The 20586-nt window shown below is 44.2% G+C and overlaps 1 protein-coding gene across 8 annotated transcripts in view; it reads left to right on the forward strand.

The window, feature by feature from the left end:
• Nucleotides 1-20586, forward strand: part of CADPS2 (calcium dependent secretion activator 2) — a 651719-nt gene that overhangs the window by 442088 nt on the left and 189045 nt on the right. For all 8 annotated transcript variants that reach the window (XM_088457657.1, XM_088457656.1, XM_088457658.1 and 5 more), the window contains one exon: nucleotides 13568-13671. In XM_088457657.1, coding sequence (XP_088313783.1) covers nucleotides 13568-13671 — 104 coding nt within the window. The remainder of the gene's footprint in view (nucleotides 1-13567; nucleotides 13672-20586) is intronic.

A 20586-nucleotide genomic window follows, 5' to 3' on the forward strand; every position in this document is an offset into this window, starting at 1 on the left:
AAATGTAGTCTATAGGCTACATGGCTATATCTATCAGGGCCTTTGCTTTTCAGAGCTTGATAAATACTGCTGTTTGCCATCCCCATAGGAAATGGTGGAGTAGTAGTTTGGCACCAGCAATATCTCCTGCTTTAACATTTATATTAATCATGCAGAAATGGTGTTGACCACATTGTTTAAGGCAAATGCTTGATAAATAGGACCTTAAATGTTTGCTCTCTAAGGAGAAGAAAAGATGCATTAATAATAAATGTAAAAGACCATGTTTTGTATATCAGGGAAAATGTGAGTAGAATACAATATAATACAGATAAGGGTAGATCACTGCGCTGTAAAGATGTTGGCTGATGTGCCACAAACAGTTCAGAAAAGGGCCCTTGTCCTGTTCTGCAAATGACCGTCATAGTTATAAAGGTATTTTCTGAGCCATTCAGTTTTGGCCACAAGGTTTATTGGAATTTATACAATTCTAAGACATCAACTGTCTGGAAGCTCTTTCATTTAATAGTGTAAAACACTGTTTCAAACCATAAACACATTAAGAACAAATTCAGTACAGTACGTGATAATAAAAAGCTTTGTGAAACAGGTGTGTACAAGGTATAGAAGTATGCCTCCATCTCAGAAAGTCTGTGTAGGATAATCTTATATTTCCCATGGAACTAAAAACATAGATTGCATGCTACTGTGAATCACAACTGAGCTCCTCCACTTATCTTCTATTTTATTGTCTATTTTTTTCCCTCCTTTTTCATTTATATTTTAACACTTCATTGCGCACTTACCTACTGTCCCGCAACCTGCAGTAGATTCCTGATTTTGGAGGTAATCTCCTGGGCTCCCAGAAGAGTGGGCACTCCTCCCGCATCTCACCTACTTACTAGTGAAGTGGACAGATGGGGAGAAAAGTACCTGGAATCGCAGTCCATTAAGAGGGCGGTGGGGTCTAGTGACAAGATTTTATGCTAATTTCATCATTTTGGCTATTCCCCCTATGCATACATGCACATTTTGCCATGAGGTGCTGGACTTAATGACGCAAATAGTGTGGCCCGTCCCATCATCGGCCACCTATATCTCTTTCCTGGGATTATTCCAAAGTGGAGATTTTTAAAGTAGGCAGCTTCAATGATGCATCAGTATTAGACCATATATTATTTGTTGGCTTGCTGATTTAATTTATCTGACTATCTTGTAGACCAGTGTTTCTTAACAGGTGTGTGACTAACAGTCACATTTTAAAGATCCCCAGGTGTCCTGGAAAACATGAACTGTTTGGCGTTTTGGAAAACCAGTTATAGGCCAGTGGTTGTACATTTGTTATATATTGAATATATATTTAATCTGTGCTTATCAATCCCCAGTTTGTATTTAAATGTATTGTATGTAACTTTACAGAATTATAAATTAAGTTCCACACTCCCCAAACAATTCCAAAACATTCTTAACTATCTATTAGGCTTTGAAAGATGTAGGGGATCAACAAAGCTGGGTTTTTGTCACTGTTGCCTGACTTGTATAACCCTTCTGTATTTTGTTTTTGAAGTATAAACACATTTTATTTTACTTTTTCATGCTATAATGTAGGGGTGTGCACCGGACACTTTTCGTGTTTTGTGTTTTGGATCTGGATCTTTCTTCGTGTTTTGGATCTGGATTGGTTTTGCCAAAACCACCCTTCCGTGTTTTGGGTTCTGGGTTTTGTGTTTTGGATCTGGATTTTTTCTTAAAAAATAAAAAAAACCGCTAAAATCACATAAATGGGCCTTTTTTTGTTCCTACGCTATTAATAACCCCAATAACATTAATTTCCACTCATTTCCACTCTATTCTGAACACCTCACACCTCACAATATTGTTTTTAGGCCAAAAGGTTGTACCGAGGAAGCTGGATGACTATGCTAAGCGACACAAGGGGGCGGCACAAACACGTGGCCCATCTAGGAGTGGCACTGCAGTGGCAGACAGGAAGCCAATCAGCGTTATGGTGCCCATTTGCATGTAGCACGAACCCGGGAGATCCGTGCTACATGCATCTGTGTGATTGGCACAGAGCAATGACAGGTCCGTGAGACCCGTCTGTGCTGCTGTGGTAAAAAAAAAAAAAAAACCTGTGTAAAAAAAGAAAAAAATGGCGTGCACCCCCCCAAAAAAGAGCAACCAGCCCCGGGCATTAGTAACCCAGTGCTGGGTGTGCTTAAATACAGGGGACAAACGACGTAGGGGTCCCCTGTACTTAAGCACAACCAGCACCGGGCTAGTCAGAACCAGCGCTGGTTGCCAAAATACGGGGGACAAACGACGTAGGGGTCCCCTGTATTCTGCGCAACCAGCTCTGGGCTCTGATCCGGTCCTGGTTCTTGAAATATAGGGGACAAAAAATGAGTAGGGTTCCCCTGTATGTTCCAGAACCAGCACTGGACTTTTTCTAGCGGGGGGCTGATGCCACAGCCAGGGGAGCCCTTTCACCGGGCCCCCCAGCCGCAGCATCAACCCTGACCGCTAGTCAGCCCAGGCCGGGGATCCCTGGAGAGCTGGGGACCCCCCCAATAAAGGGGTCACCCTCTCCAGGGCACCCCAGGCCCAGGCTGATAGCCCGGGGCTATCCCCGCCACCCCTGGTGGTGGTGGGTGGCGGGTTGATTGTGTGGTGTGGTGTAAATAAAGAATATCAAACATTGTCTTTACAAGTAGAACTGCAAGTCCCAGCTAGCCTGCCCCGCATGCTGGTACTTGGAGAACCACAAGTACCAGCATGCAGGGCATTAAGGGCCCACTAGTACCTGTAGTTCACCTGTAAAAAAAATGTTTAAAAAAACACAGGACACACACACCGTGACAGTATAAGTTTATTAAACATACATACACACACACACATGTACACATACTCACCTATGTAACCTGTAGCATCGGTCCACTTGTCCGGTAAAGTATCCCTAGGGGACCTGTGAAAAAAAACATACTCACCATCTCCTATGCGAGGTTCTGTCCTCTTCGTTCCAAAGTAGGCATCCCCGGACTTGGCAAAAAAAAAAAACGAAAACGCGATCCACGAACTTAGTACCGTTCTATAGAACGGTACTTCCCGAATGTGAGCTTAGCGGCGGGGTATCACCATGGAAACCCCGCTGCTAAGCGTTCATTGGCTGAGAGAGGTCATCTCCCGTCTCTCAGCCAATGAACGGCTCCCTCCATTGTAGTCAATGGTGGGAACCGCAGGGTAAACTTTAATAACCTTGCGGCTCCCAGCATTGACTACAATGGAGGGAGCCGTTCATTGGCTGAGAGAGACGGGAGATGGCCTCTCTCAGCCAATGAACGCTTAGCAGCGGGGTTTCCATGGTGATACCCCGCCGCTAAGCTCTCATTCGGGAAGTACCGTTCTATAGAACGGTACTAAGTTCGTGGATCGCGTTTTCGTTTTTTTTTTTTTGCCAAGTCCGGGGATGCCTACTTTGGAACGAAGAGGACAGAACCTCGCATAGGAGATGGTGAGTATGTTTTTTTTCACAGGTCCCCTATGGATACTTTACCGGACAAGTGGACCGATGCTACAGGGTTACATAGGTGAGTATGTGTACATGTGTGTGTGTGTGTGTGTGTATGTATGTTTAATAAACTTATACTGTCACGGTGTGTGTGTCCTGTGTTTTTTTTAAACATTTTTTTACAGGTGAACTACAGGTACTAGTGGGCCCTTAATGCCCTGCATGCTGGTACTTGTGGTTCTCCAAGTACCAGCATGCGGGGCAGGCTTGCTGGGACTTGCAGTTCTACTTGTAAAGACAATGTTTGATATTCTTTATTTACACCACACCACACAATCAACCCGCCACCCAAAGCCACCAGGGGTGGCGGGGATAGCCCCGGGCTATCAGCATGGGCCTGGGGAGCCCTGGAGAGGGTGACCCCTTTATTGGGGGGGTCCCCAGCTCTCCAGGGATCCCCGGCCTGGGCTGACTAGCGGTCAGGGCTGATGCTGCGGCTGGGGGGCCCGGTGAAAGGGCTCCCCTGGCTGTGGCATCAGCCCCCCGCTAGAAAAAGTCCAGTGCTGGTTCTGGAACATACAGGGGAACCCTACTCATTTTTTCCCCTGTATTTCCAGAACCAGGACCGGATCAGAGCCCAGAGCTGGTTGCGCAGAATACGGGGGACCCCTACGTCGTTTGTCCCCCGTATTTTGGCAACCAGCTCTGGTTCTGACTAGCCCAGTGCCGGTTGTGTTTAAGTACAGGGGACCCCTATGTCGTTTGTCCCCTGTATTTAAGCACACCCAGCACTGGGTCACTAATGCCCGGGGCTGGTTGCTCTTTTTTTGGGGGGGGGCACGCCATTTTTTTCTCTTTTTACACAGGTTTTTTTTTTTTTTTTTTACCACAGCAGCACAGACGGGTCTCACGGACCCGTTAGTGCTCTGTGTCAATGACACAGATGCAAGTAGCACGGATCTCCTGGTCCGTGCGTGCATCTGTGTCATTGAAATACACAGCAGCACAGACGGGTCTCACTGACCCATCTGTGCTCTGTGTCACTGTCAATCACACAGATGCATGTAGCACGGATCTCACGAGTCCGTGCTACATGCAAATGAGCACCATAATGCTGATTGGCTGAGAGCCGTGACAGACGGCTCTGTCAGCCAATCAGCACTTTGCCCATTAAAGGCAAAGGCATTTTTTTTAAAATGGCCGCTCGAGGCAAAACCTCGAGATCCGACAGCAGATCTCGAGGTTTTGCCTCGGGAGAGGGATCCGGGGCAGACAGGGAGATCCGAGCTTGGGCTCGGATCGCCCCGGATCCCCGAAGTTCGGGTGGGTTCGGTTCTCAGGGAACCGAACCCGCTCATCCCTACTATAATGTAAGTTTGTTTTTTTTTTCTTAAAATAAAAAATTATGCAAGCTTTACTAAAGATTAGTAGACTAAACAATGTACACTAATTACATCAAAGTGATGTGTATTGCCTATGAGAAGTTGATTAAGAATAAATTTGTTAAAAATTGTCATTTGTGAGAAATGTAATTTGCTCATTAATGCTGTTTACAATATCCGATGGGCAAATTAAATTATGCACCAAGTATTGCACTTGTTTACAGAAGTGGAAGCAGCTTATCACAGGCCACTGGAGCACTAGATTGCACATGACAGTGGGGATTTGGGGTGGATATGTTTGTTGCTGTATTTGTAATTATGCTTAGGGATGACTCCATGAGCTATGGTGTAAAACAGGCAAATCTACCTGCTGTAATTCTGGGGATATAGAAATATACAAGTCAATCTTCTGTGAAAAGTTCAGTGGATTTTACCAAGGAACTACCTGGCAGGGGCAATGCCTTCCCATTCCAAGCACTTTCTGCTAATCACAGGCAGTCCCAGGGGAGGTGTTTTTCTCCCCCAGGGACTGCCAGTCTGGACTGCAATAGCAGAAAGTGCTTCCAATAGGAAGACATCCCCCTGCATGGCAGCCTTGCCCAGCTTCAAGTGGCTTCAGCTAATGCAGTCCCTAAAAGCTTGTGTTTTATACTTGTGTGCATGCGTGGATTGCAATCCTGCGCATGCGCACATTTGCAGACTAGACCCCTGGGATTTCCAAGTAGGAGCCACTGCTGTCACAACCTCTGTAAAATAATTAGTGGGGCATAAGGGAACTAAAACATTTGCCCAGTTGTAATATCTGCTTTGCCAGTTAGGACTTTAGGGATACCGTATTACATTAGCTGCTACAGTGATAAACTCAATAGATGTACTTTGGAGACAAAGCAAGTATTTGTATTTCATTCCATTTTGTTTTTCTCAAAAAAAAACCCCTCTTGAATGACTTTTGAGAAAATGTTCTACATTTTCCATTTCTAATATATGTTGTAGATGCTACAGCTGTTACATACTGTATAGCTTGTATTTAAACCTTCAATTATATATTTAGTGTACTTGTTATCACTTCATTGTGTTTTACAGATCATTAAGAATTGTCAATTACTTTTTTAATAATAACTGTTATTTCCCTCCTCTCTTCTCAGATTTATTCGATGCCAGTGCTGAAATATACAATTAAATAATAGAAATACAAAAAATAATAATACTGTAGGGAGAAACCCCTAGTGTAATATAAGTAAAGTTTATTGTAGTGAGTAGTATTCCATTAGAAAACTGGAATAATTTAAGTAGACATGAGTAAATGTCATAATATTTGAAGGTTTGACTTTGCCAATCTGGAAATACAGTCAACACAATTAACGTGTGCACACGTATATAAATATTTATATGTTAGTTTTCAAAGGCAAATACAAACTCCACTATTGGCTAGTTTCTTGCAGCATGCATAGAAATGCAAAAAACACATAGGGATCTATTCATGCAGCCATAAAAAGCACTTTACCACTCTCACACTATGATAACAGGGCTTTTCACAGCTTTGTCCCATTCAGAGAAAGAATTCCATGGAGAAATCTCACCAGAGAGATCACCAGTGCCCCTGATTAGTGTAAATATCCTTTAGAATGTAAGCTCTCATGAGCAGGGCCCTCGTCCCTCATGTGCTTCTCCTATCCCTACTTATAGTTTCATGTACTCCTAACTCTCTAATTGGCAACCAACATTTGGTTGCCGAGGCCCTGCTGCTTGTGTTATCAGTAGCGGCTCCAGGCACGGGCAAGCCGGTCCGTCGCCCGGAGCGCTACTGTTTCCGGAGGGCGCAGGAAACGCCCACCTCCCTCCCAGAGCTATGGGATATATTTAAGCTCAGGGGGGGAGGGAGCGGAGGAGGGAAGGGGCGGCAACAACGGACGCGCTGGGCGCAGCACAGCCTAGCGCCGGCCCTGTGTGTTATGCAGCTATATGTATAAACCATGTCCTTGTCATGCATTGGTTTGTATTACTATGAACTGTTTTTCTTGTGTGCTCATTTATGTACTGTGTAAGGCGCTGCGGAACCTATGTGGCGCCATATAAATAAAGGATAATAATAATATAATTTCCCTATACTGTAGTATGGGGAAAGCGATTCAGAAAAGAACGGAAAGCTCAGCCATCTGCTGATGACTTAATGAGCCACCTGAAAAGCATTGCAGACTGCTGACATCCTGCCTCCTTCTGTCCTCTCCACCCCCTTCAGTGACATCAGCCAATCAGATGTGCCCCAGGAAGCAATCGAGGGACTGGCATAAAGTGGCAGAAACAAAAAGTGGGCTACTCATTAACATAGCAATAAGAGTGCCCAGAATACAAGAGTCAGGGGTGACTTACCCTGTATCTTCTCAGGCATCTGCCCCTGCTCCCTGTGTGACCGCGACACTTCACTTTGGGCAGCATGGCTCAGACAGGGAGAAGTTCCCAAGAACCCCTGCCTGATGCACATAGGTGGACCAGGGTCAGACCCCAGGACCAGCACTACAGCTAAAAGAGGGGAACATATTGTAGAAAGTAGCCAGGCCTTGAGGTTCTTCTGCACTTACACTGCGCAAGTGCAGCACCAGACAGCGCATGGCATTGCCATTTATTGATGGCAGCAAATAGTGATTTATGTCATTACTCTGATAGATGTTTCATTGAGGACCCACTTACCACTTCGGATCACAGGAGAGGTTACATAAAAAAAAGACAAGCCTTTCACAACAAAGCCATACGAGCTCTGAGTAAAGATTTAATATCGGCATATGAAATCTTTGAGTAGAACCCATAGGCAGCATGCATTTATAACCTGCTATAGGTGCACCAGACTTGGCAGTGTCTAATCAATAATGGTTCACATTCATTCAAGCAGTTTGCTTCTTTAAATGACCACATTTTCCCAAATGGTTAAGAGAGACCATAAAAGTTTAATCGTGGAACAATTAGAACATTAGAACTCTCACTGATGTGGCGTCTCCTAAACCACCAAGTTGCAGACGCGAGTTTGCATTATTAATGTAATTAGCCCCCTGTCTGTATAACACTAAATTGCATTGTTTATAAATGTATAAATATTCTGTCCGCCATATAAGTTAATCATACATACTAGAATAATATATGAAAAAAGAGAAATATATAGCCACAGGCAGGGTGCCGAGAGGGGGGGGAGCGGGTACAGACCGGCGCCGCCCCCCCCTCACAGCAGCCCAGCACACAGCGTGTGCTGAGCTGCATTTGGAGACTGCTTGTGGCTGCTGAGCAGCAGCCACAGCAGTCTCCTATGCCTGTGCGGGGGAGCGATCACACTGATCGTGCCCCCCCTGGCTTTGTGCTGGGCTGAGGGGGCTCAGAGCGCCCCCCCTCCCCAGCGCGCAGAGCCGCTTCGTGGCGCTGCAAATCTTTTTTTTTTTTTTTTTCCTATCGGGAAGGGGGCCTGGACACGCCTCCCCTATTAGGCCACGCCCCCTATTACCGGGGCCCGCCACGGCTCTTGGCGGGCCTGGCCACAGGCGCTTGGACACTAAAAAAAACACTATATAGAACAAAGATCATACAATTCTATATATTCAATACTACTTTGCTGCAGTTAAATAGTGGTTGCTAGCCTATATATATATATATATATATATATATATATATATATATATATATATATATATATATATATATATAAAAAGAAATGAGCAATAAAATAACTATCAGTATAATAATGAATTTCTATTAATAAAAAGACCCAAAACACAGTTGAGCTAATGTGTGGAAGCAGTATATCAATATATAGAAAATGAAACAATGTGTCTCTTATCTTGCTTCTAGTCTAATGGTGTGTACACACGGGACGATTAAAATGCTCTATATGAACGATATCGATCTTATCATTATTGTTTATATCGTGCATTTTTCCTTCCAAACCACCAAAGACCAACTCACCAACGATATCGTCCATCGCTCGTGCATTCAGGTCAACCTGATCAGTGATGTGCTGGATGATCGACGAGCAGTCAATCCAATCCGTGGCGCTGTGCTGGTGGTTCCGTGTGTAAAATGGCAGGCGGGTGGCAGTAAGTGACTGGACGCTGCACAATTTGCGGTCGTGTGCAAGTAGTAACATCTTCACGAACGTGTTTCTTCCACTTTTTTATACTTGCTACTATGGGTTATTGGTTATTGCACATTCTTTTTTTAGCCACTAACACTCAGTGACTAATCTACATTTATGAAAATGGCCTTTGTATGCAGTGTATTGTATTCAGTATCATCTAACTTTTTAGTAACAAAAGAAAAGCTGCTTGTACAAGTGAGGGTTCCCCAGAGTTTGGTGGGTTTTGCCTTTGCTAACAGACATACTGTAGAACACATCCACATTGAGCTACAGTGGTGCTTGAACCCTTCAGAATTTTCTATATTTCTGCTGAAATTTTGCCTAAAACTACCTCAAATTTTCAGACAAGTCCTAAAAGTAGATAAATCAAATAAATGAGACAAAAAAATATTAGACACGCTCATTTGTTTATTTATTTTTTTTAGGAAAATGATCCAATATCGCATATCTGTGAGTGGCAAAGTATGTGAACCTTTAGGCTTAGCAGATATTTTGAAGGTGAAATTAGAGGTATTATCAGGTATTTTCAATCTATGCGATGACAGTCAGGTGTGAGTGGACAACATGTCTTTTAAAAGAACAGGGGTCTATCAAAGTCTGATGTTCACAGTGTATCATGCCATGAACAAAGGAAATTTTCGAGGGCTCAGAACAAGAATTTTTGATGCTCATCAGGCTGGAAAAGGTTACAAAACCATCCCTAAAGAGTTTGGACTCCAACAATCAGACAGATTGTGTACAAATGGAGGAAATTCCAGATTATTATTACCCTCCCAGGGAGTGGTCGACCAAGAAAGCTCACACCAAGTGCAAGGTGTCTAATAGTTTGCAGGGTCACAAATGTACCCAAGGTAAACTCTAAGCAACCGAAGGCCTTTCTCACATTAGATAATGTTAATGTTTGTGTGTCCACCATCAGGAGAACACTGAACAACAATAGTGTGCATGGCAGGATTGCAAGGAGAAAGCCACTGCTCTCCAAAAAGAACATTTTTGCCCATTTGCAGTTTGCTAAAAATCACCTGGACAAGCCAGAAGACTATTGGAACAATGTTTTGTGGACAGAAGAGTCCAAGATAGAGCTGTTTTGGATTTAAATGAGAGAAGCATTATGTTTGGAGAAAAGAGAACACTGCATTCCAGCATAAAAACCTCATAACATCTGTGAAACACGGTAGTGGTGGTATCATGGTTTGGGCCTGTTTTGCTGCATCTGGCCCAGGACGACTTGCCATCATTGATGGGACAATGAATTCTGAATTATACTATATACTAAAGGGAAATGTCAGGACATCTATCTGTAAGGTCTGACTATATAACTATATATTAAATCCGAGATACATGGGATGCTGTTTAGGCTCCTTTTTTTGTATTAGAATTTTATGACTTGCATTTATTGTGGGGTGAGGTTATTGGGGGTGGGGTACACATATATGCTTCACTATATATTTGTTAGGGCACAGGCTGCATAGGTTTTTATTTCTAAGTGGTTTTACGTGTACAGCATAATTTAAAGAGTTAGACAGAAGTTAAACAGGAGGAACACAGGGGGACAACTTGTAAAAAAAAACTTTCTACAACTGGAAAACAATTGAAAACGATCTTCTGTACTTCTGGACACCCTGCAACTCGGCACCTGCTTTCATTATAACCTGGACACACCTTTTGCAATACCCTGCTTCTACCACTTATTTTGCTTCAGTTTTATTTTTTGTATGTATGTTTTTCTATTCTCTGTTTAAATCATTCCTGTACCATTTATCTCTATGCCACTGTAGTATCTACCATTGTTTCACACCTATACATTTTTAAGAATATTTTATCCTAATTTTAAAGTCCTGCAACTTTAATGGCTCCAAACTCCTTTTGTTTATAATATACTATTGTAGTTGTGCCTTTACATCTACCAGCACTGTTCCCTCTTTTATCTGATTTTTAGACATTCTAACTGTACTGTTCCTGTATCTCACACTCATCACTAATACTGCTAGTTTTCCTCCTCCCAATTCCCTCATCTACACCACTCACTCTTTTCTTCTACTCCCCCTCCCTCACTCAGCAGCTGCATATTTATCTCCTCTACCACCAGTTCCCACCTCTTTCCCCCCTCCATAGTCTCTTCCACCTCCATCCTCTCCTCTACCTCCTTCCTCTCCTCTGTCTCCCTTCATCCCATCTAGTACTCTCCACCACATCTCCCATAACTCCATTGTCATTCACTTCTTTTCCACCATGGTCCTACTATACCACCACTAAGCCCTGCACCCTCCTTTTTATCCAAGTCACCTCTCCTCTTCTCCACCCACACCACACTCCACCTTGCCCAATACCTGCTGTCACCCTTCCTCATTCAGAAGCCTGCCACATACCCACACTCTCCTCATCCCCTGCTCTAAATCCACCACACTACAGTAACCCTAATAATCTTATTCTTATCTCTCCTCTTAACTCTGCCCTGCTCTACTGTGCCCTCTGGAAAGCCAGTTCTGTCTATAACAAAACTGGTCCCCGTCCATGACCGCTTCATCTCTAACTCCCTGAATCTCCTAGCCATCACCAAATCCTGGATTTACCCATCTGACACCACTTCTCCTGCAGCTATCTCCTTTGGGGGCCTCATATTCTCTCACACACCCTGGCCTGAGGGTTGTCATGATGGTGGTGTTGGTGTCCTTCTATACTCTGGTCACTCCTTACCTTCTGAATCCTCCCTTTCATTCTTTCCATTCGACGCTCATGATATTCACCTCTTCCAACTTCTTAGAGTAGCTGCCTTTTTTCGTCCTCCTGGCCTTAGCTCAAAATTCCTTGATAACTTTGCTTCGTGGCTCCTAATCTTCAAATGGGCTCTCAAGACCCATTTCTTCCTCAAAGCTTTCCAGCGCTCATCCTAACCCTACTCCATGCTCCTTCCTCATTATCTAGCCCATCTATGTCACCCCTATTTTTCTGCCCTCTCCCCGCACAAGTCATTCAATTAAGGAATTGTTAAAGAAGAATAAATTTTTTTGGAATGGCCAAGTCAAAGTCCTGACCTTAAACCAATTGAAATCTTGTGGAAGTACCTGAAGCAAGCAGTTCATGGGAGGAAACCCACCAACATAACAGAGTTGAAGCTGCTTTCTACAGAGGAATAGGGTAAAATTCCTCCAAGCCGATGGTCAGGACTAATCAACAATGTCATTAAGAACTTTCTTCAATGTAAAGAAGAACAAGGAGTCCTGGAAGTGATGATATGGCCCCCACAGAGCCCTGATCTCAACATCGAGTCTGTCTGGGATTACATGAAGAGACAGAAGGATATGAGCAAGCCTACATCCACAGAAGATCTGTGGTTAGTACTCCCAACATGTTTCAAACAACCACCCTGCCAAGTTCCTTCAAAAGCTGTGTGCAAGTGTGCCTAGAAGAATTGATGCTGTTTTGAAGATAAAGAGTGGTCACACCAAATATTGATTTGATTTAGATTTCTCTTCTGTTCATTCACTTTGCATTTTGTTGATTGATAAAAAAAACTATTAACACTTCTATTTTTGAAAGCATTCTTGCTTTGCAGCATGTTTTCCACACCTGCCTAAAACTTTAACACAGTACTGTATATATGAATGATGTCTTTCACAGATATAGTGCATTGGCTATGCTGCACGACAAATGTGATATACAGTATCTGAAAGATATATCATTCACATCTGCTTCTGTATACTCATGACTGACCGATATGCTTGCCACAGTAACAAGCAATAAAGACAACACAGCTGGTTCTTCTGGCCAGACATATTGGGCAGTCGATTGGTACAGTATGTGTGTATGCACAAGGTCAACCGATCTGAAGATTTGCCGTTCAAGTGTGTACTACACATTAGTCACACGCATCCGCTTTTCTGTTTATCACTGGATGTCTGCTTACTGCATTATGGTGATACAAGGCTCAGTCAGCCTTTTTATAAATCCTTGCGACTGCATGTGGAAGTCTATCCCGTCCACTGTTACATCCACTGCCATCATCATTAGCATCTGGACTAACACCAGCTCCATTGCCCTGGGTGCAAAACATACAACTAAAACAGAAGTCCCATCTCCTTCTGCATATTGCGATTGAGCATGGAAGTCGGCTGGCACGCACAAAAGGTGACGCCGTTCTGATAAGTGGTGTCCATTGACGAACGGATCAGTAAGTACGCACTTACAATCTATGTCCCTGGGCAGATACCTCATCCAGTGCATGCGCATATGCCAATTTATCTGGCGCATGCACAGTGTGCTGAAATCCTCAACATCTCTGCACATTTCGTCTTACGTGCAAGTCAGAATCAGCCCCATTGTGTCTAGCCTATTGTTTCTGTCACCTCTGATAACATATATGGTAAAAACAATCGTAAAAGGATATTACTTCTTTATAACAAGCAACTTTATTGTATGATTAATGCATTTGAATGAAGGATAGAATGTGCTGCTCATTACAGCACTTGCAATGAAATAATTATTGCAATAGCTTTAGTTCTGATAGACATAAAGCCCATTTTTCTGCCATTTTGTAGCATTGACATTCAAGTACTGTATGTTTGTCATTTTTTCATTCAGAGTCTATGAATCAAGAAGATCCTTCAAAAAAATTACGAGATGTTCTTCATCTAGCCGAACTGTGCATGGAAGTGCTACAGCAAAATGAGGAGCATCATTCTGAGGTAACACAAAGCAAACTCCTTTTTTTATTTTTTTGTTAAATAGTAAGGTTCATATTTATTATTTGTGACAATAAGAAATAATGTTCCACCCGGATGTATGAAGAAACACATCCAAGATCAGGGGCTCCAATAGGAGCCCATCTTTGTGATGTGTAAAGTAGAGTGATCGCTGATGCAATCACTGTATTTAGTGCTGCGGGACCCCTGGTGCACAACTGCACATGCGCGGTCATCAGACTGCGCATTTGTGAGTGTCCAAGACCAGGGAAGGATCCTACAGATCCCTCTCCCAGTAAATTGTGCAATATATAGGCTATTGGGGCCAAGCTGCAGAATGTGCTTAGTATATTTCAAAATATTGCAGCCCCCCATAGAAACCTATGGGGCTGCTATTGCAAACACAAAAGGGGGAATCACAGCAGATAACTCCTGTCATACAACCAAGGGATGCTCACATTTTTGGGGTATCCCTCAAAAACATTCTTTTATAGGGGGATTTCCTGCAAAATTTGTTTAATATATATACCCATAAATATTAGTTTACATCACTTCTAATTTGAAACCAAGTTGATTCTGTTAACTGCCTTTGAAATGTTATTTGTTATTGAATATGATGCATGCATGTTCTTTAAAACAAATTAGATACTTTAAAACATCTGGTTCAACTTGCACAACAGAAATTAGTTTTTTTTCTTTTACCTTGCATCTGCCATGTGTGAACATGTTCTTGAAATTTAGTTTTATACACCAGAAACATCTGTCTCTAAATTATGAAAATAACTCCCATAGGAAATGTCCTTCTCAAGAAAAATCAATATAAAGATATTTTTTATGGCTGTTTGAAAAATTTAATGTAGTAAAAGTTTGCCATTAGTTTTAGAGATAAGACAATTCGGGTAGTTCATACTTGTTATTAGTAATCTAATAAATGATCATGATGAGCAAGTTTTTATTAGAATTAGGCATGTAGCCTCATGTACATATACAGTCTTAGTTGGATTGCCTCTAGTGAATGCAACACTTAATATTCTGTAAACTCTCCCTATTTAAGAAGGGCATCCAGATGGTGACACTTTGTCACAGACAAGCCTGTCACAGTGCATCAATCATACTTTCTAAAACAAGTTGCTCACACTCCCATAAAGGTGTCTACAGCTAGTACAATTTAGTGCATAACTTAAATTGTTTAAGCCCCATATTATACCTGCTTCATCTGTACATTTGCATAAGCAGAGTCGGCCTACATGCTAATTGTATGTTTCTGTCATCTGATGGAATTTCTGATTGGTCTAAGTTTTCTTATTTCTTTCTTATTTTGCAACAATCTTATTAATGGATTTCTGTAGGGAAAAGAGGTATGTGTTCAACTCTTTACACAGTTACCTTCTGTATTAAACTTTTCATGTTAATTATATCTTCTGTATTACATGTTGAATACTAATGTATCATCATCGTTTTTTTGTATCCCACCAAAAAATTGCAACAACCAGACAATGAATATAGGTATTCAAATCTTACTGCTGGTGTGCTGGGGGACTTTTCTTTTTCTTTCTAGTCTAGATTAAACCCCTCCCTTTCATGCACCTGCAAAAGACTATTAAGTTGATCTGAACAACTACTATTTGATATTAATGAATATAATTCGCTATACAAAAAAAAAAGAAAAAAAATTCATACTGGTAGAAGAAGAGAAAACTTATACAAGGTTGGTGGAGGAACTGCGTGTGGGAGACAGAGTGGGTGTTTACAGTCTAGAGCAGTGCTTAAAGTGGTCCTAGAGAAGTGGTGGAACTCACCCCCCCCTCTGCGCTTATTAAAAAAAAAAGGAGAGCGTGCCTCGTAGGCGTGTGTCGGAAAAAGGTTTGTGGTCACACAATAGTATTCCCAATTCAAATTAAGCCACACAGTAGCACAATCTTGATTCACCCCTGATTCACATTACACCACATAGTAGTGTCTTTTATGCATGTATGACGCACAGCAGTCCCCTTTTACACAATGCCCACATTTGTGCCCCTTGTACACAATGCCCACATTTGTGCCCCTTGTACACAATGCCCACAGTATTTGTGCCCCTTGTACACAATACCCACAGTAGTTGTGCCCCTTGTACACAATGCCCACAGTAGTTGTGCCCCTAATACACATAATGCCCACAGTAGTAGTGCACCTTACACATAATGCCCACAGCAGTAGTTCCCCTTATGCAATGCCTATTGTAGTGGTGGCCCTTATGCAGTGCAGTGCCCCCAGTAGTGGTGACCCTTATGCAGTGACCCAAGTTGTGGTGCCCCTTATGCAGTTCCCCCAGTAGTGGTAGTGCCCCTTATGCAGTGCCCACAGTGGTAGTGTCCCCAGTAGTGGTGCCCCTTATTCAGTGTCCCCAGTAGTGGTACACCTTATTCAGAGCTCCCCCATAGAGGTGCCCCTTATGCAGTGCTCCAGAGTAGTGCCCCCAATAGTAATGTCACCTGAGTGATATCCCCAGAAATTATGGCCCCCTATAGTGAAGCCTGCTCGTGCTTCCGCAGCCTCCGTCTGCCTGGTTGCTCCTCTGAATTATGGGAGAGACGTCATGAGGTCTCTCCCATAGTGCACTACACACTGCAGAAGCCAGAGCTCAGGTGTGAACTCCAGCCTCCTGCTGGAGTTGCAGGGAGGGAGCCGGGCACCCACTGGTAACAAAATCTCAATGGGCGCCATGGAAATGGAGCCTCCTTGTGGCGCCGGGATGAGGTGGTCGGAGGAGGCGGAACTGGTTCGGTCTCCAAATAGAAGTGACGGAACACAGTTCCGCCCCGTTCCAGCCCACTTTAACCTTTGATCTAGAGGGAGATCACAATGCTGAGCTATTACGACACAGAGTGGTGGTAGGACTGTAGCTGGTTGAACATGTAGAGAGAGTAGTATCAGGTGGGGTTAGGATACGCTATCAAGAAGAGGTGAGCTTTGAGAGAATGATTTGAGGGTTGGGGGAAAGCCTGGTCAGGTGGGGTAGTGCGATCTACTGTATTAGTGGGGGGGCAGCACAGGAGATGTAAGAAATGGTTACTACATAGTAGGTCATAGGCCGATCGCAGTGGGAAAGATAAAGTGTATCTTGTGACCAGGTGAGAGATATATGAAGAGGATTAAGTGGTGAAGTCTTTGGAAATTAAAAGCTGGAGTTGAATTCGGGAATAAATAGGCAGCTTGGACAGGGATTTGCAAAGTGGTGCAGAGGATATCGAGCAATGAAAATAAAATACATTTATGTGATGCTTTGTAATAAAAAGAACAAAGTTAGTAAGGGATTTAACCTTCTTATGACTACTGCAATTTACTTAACTTCTTATGCTGGGCATACACTCTACAATTATCAGGCTGTTCCGCCTGATATCCGCGTATTGCAGCGATAATTGTAGTGGGTGTACAGCTGACCTATGCTCAAATATCGATTGGTCAAGCATGCCGGATCATCCAGCATGCCCATCCGATGCAATATCTGTCATTGAAATATCGGCCGCATCGGGAAGTGTATGCCCATCCACGGCCAATTGACAGACATCTCCCCTGTTCCTTCACAGGGAAGGAATGGGGAAATGTCTCCTCCCCAGGGTCGGAGGGCAGATATCAGGACCAATACACTATGAGAAATCTCACAGTGTATGCCTGCAATATCTGCAGGCTGCCAGATAAAATGTCTGTCGGTCTGACAGGCATTTTATCTGGCAGTGTATGCCCAGCATTAGCAATACATTTTTTTCATTTCAGGGTCCATAGAAGGTCCACAGGGAGACCTTGGGGTATAGGTGATGCAGAGTCATCCAGGCAACTTATGCAGTAAATTTTTCTCCCAGGATACAACAGGTCTCTCTCTATACTCCACCCCTGGGCCGGGGGCTCCTCAGTTTTGTTGGGCACCCGGCCGGCGATGGGTCACTGAACACACAGTGGGGCTGTTGCTAAGTTTGAAGATTCTTCTAGTGTGGACAGTGCAGTGGAAGTTCGCACTGCCGTGTCATCACATTGCTGGCGTCAAGATGCTGGTACTGTTCCGGGGATCTCGGCAGGCCTTTGGTGTCTTGGCTAGCAGAGACCCCGGAGGATCCCTAGACTGCGGCCAGACACTATGGGGTGGCAGGTAAGCGACATGCAACATGGTGATGCATGCCGAATTGCAGTCTTTTTCCTCCATGGCTGGGGACTCCCTGTGGTTGACAGTGTGTGAAGTCCTGTGCTTTCACAAAGCCACCTGGGACAGCGGGCTGGAGTTGGCGGGAAAGCTCCAGCGTCCTAGGGGATCATCGCTGGCCAGGGGAGGCAGCCTTCCCTGTTTCACAGCAGGCTCCTCCCCGCTGCACAGCGTGCCATTCCACCGTGGTCTGGCTGGACTATGACAGCTTCCTTCTTATGGCTCCACCCCCCATCAGTTCTTCGATGGCCATGCCTCCTGGCTGCGTGTCGCAAATCTCAGCAGGCAGTGTGAAGTACCTCTCCTCCTGGTTGTGGTCAGTGTATGTAGTGCTTTGTCCTACTAGACGCTAAGTCTGGGTAGTTGACCAGTAAGTGCCAATAAGTGCAGGTATTGTTGTTGTTCTGCAATTGTCTGAAACTGTATGCTAGCGCGGTCTGTCTGAGTTTATTTTTTTTCTATAACTATCAGCCATTTGTTGCTATCACTGACCCTATTCTGATGTTCTGAGCCATAGCATGGGTGTTGTGTGGGTGCGGCTAAAGTCGCAGTCTGTGACCTTACTACAGTCACATCTATAGAGCAGTATCCTCTTCACTATGAGTGGTAGTAAGAGGAATATGCCTAATTTGGCTCCTACTAAGCTGTTCTGTAAAAAATGTACAGCGGTGTACACCTCTGAGGAGTTATGTTTGCGGTGTTATACCCCTCCAGGTCCCTCTGCGGCTTCTGCCGCTCAGCAGCAACCGCCATGGGAGTGCTTTGCAAACACACTAATGGCCATCGTGGGGCATTTGGCAGTCCCTCCTGGGTTTCCCCAGTTTGGTTTTCAACAGCAGCACCTTAGGCCAGCACAGAACCTGCTGCAACAGTCTACACCCATGCAGGTGTTACCTCCCCAGTGGATTAATACATTTCCCGCTGTGTTGCAAAATGTGACTGGGGTACAGCAAAATGATGCACCCATCAGCAGACCAGCTAAAAGGGTCTTGCTGTCTTCCCAATCTACTGTGTGTGATTACGATGATGTATCATCTGATGGACTACTCCCTGATGAGTCTAACTCTGATCTCCCTCCTCAGGAGGCAGAGTTCAACTCAAAAATTAACATTCCAGGTCTAATACAGGCTGGGAAGGCAGCCCTGATGATTGAGGAGGATGAGCCTCCTGCGCATAAGTCTAAGCATGCATATTTTATGGAAGAAAAAGTGGCTGAGACTATATTCCTGTTGTCTGATCAACTGGTGAATCACTTGGAGGTAGCTTAGAAAACGCCAGGGAAACGTTATCAACCACAGAAGTGTCTAACCTTTGCTTATCCTTTTTCTGAGAATTATTTTACGAAGTGGGAGACTCCATCGGTGGTGGATTCCCATGTCACGCTCTTGGTAAATAGGGCAATGCTACCTATGCCTTCCATGACGTCCCTGAAGGATTCTGCAGATAGGAAGGTAGAGGTCCTCCTTAAATCTGTTTGTTCTCTTTTAGGGGCTGTATGCAGACCAGCTATGGCTATCTGCTGGGTGGCTCAGGCCATGGAATGTTTGGCTAATAGCCTGGAAACATCTTTAGCCCCAAATGCTACCAGAGAACAGCTGAATCTTGTAGGAAACCTCAGAGATTCTGCTACTTACATAAATGAGACAGCATTGGATGTTCACTTATTAAATGCAGGGATTTCTTTGGCGGTCATTGCGGCCCACCGCTCTTTGTGGCTCCATTCTTGGAGGGCAGATGCTAGGTTGGAGTGTTTGCCTTATGACGGAAAAGTTTTGTTTGGCCCTATTTTGGACAAGATTGTGAATACCTTAGCAGCAGCTAAGTCGGCTTGTCTGCTTTCTGCTCCGGCCTCTTTGGGGGCTTGGACTCTGTCCTTTCGGACCTATCAGGCCGCAGGTAAGGCTAGACCTCAGTTATTTCCCAGGCCATCCACCGCCAAGAAATCCGCCAGGTCTAAGAAGCAGGCTTGGAGTACCAGATGTCCGGCTGCCAAGCCTGATGACAAGCCCTTCGCCTGATGGGACGGGCCTCCTCCTGGGGGACCTCAGAGTGGGAGGCCGATGACTTCAGTTCCCCCAGTACTGGTGTCTGACTACCACGGATTCCTGGGTGAGGGAAGTGGTCTCTTTGGGATACACCCTCTCCTTCCACAGAAGACCTCCCCATCAATTATTTTGCACAGGACTTCCGAAAATCTCGGACAAGGCTTTAGCTATTCAAGAGGTGGTTTCAATCCATGCTGCAGGCAGGGGTCATTGTACCGATCCCATTGTCCCAAAGGGGCACGGGTTATTAGTCCAGCCTTTTTATAGTCCAGAAACAAAATGGTTCTTACCATCCTATTCTCAATCTCAGGTCCCTGAAAAAATTCCTCAGGGTAACCAGGTTTAGGATGGAAAACCTACGCTCAATTATACTGGCTATGGAACCTGGGGATTTTATGGTTTCACTGGATATTCAGGATGCATACCTGCATATTCCGATTGCTTCAACTCATCAATGTTTTCTCAGGTTTGCTATGTCACAACAACATTTCCAGTTTCAGGAAATTCTGCCATTTGGCCTTGCAACTGCACCTCGGGTGTTTACAAAGGTCATGGCCATAATGGCAGCCCATGTGCAGCTGCAGGGGATCCGCCTGTTACCATACCTGGACGACCTCTTGCTACTAGCAGGGTCCCCAGAGGTGCTTCACCACCACCTGCAGCTAACTATATTACTTCTTCCAACTGATCAACCAC

The sequence above is a fragment of the Taudactylus pleione genome, unplaced genomic scaffold (genome assembly GCF_031769625.1).
Source record: "Taudactylus pleione unplaced genomic scaffold, aTauple2 ptg000041l, whole genome shotgun sequence".
NCBI classification, from domain to species: domain Eukaryota; kingdom Metazoa; phylum Chordata; class Amphibia; order Anura; family Myobatrachidae; genus Taudactylus; species Taudactylus pleione.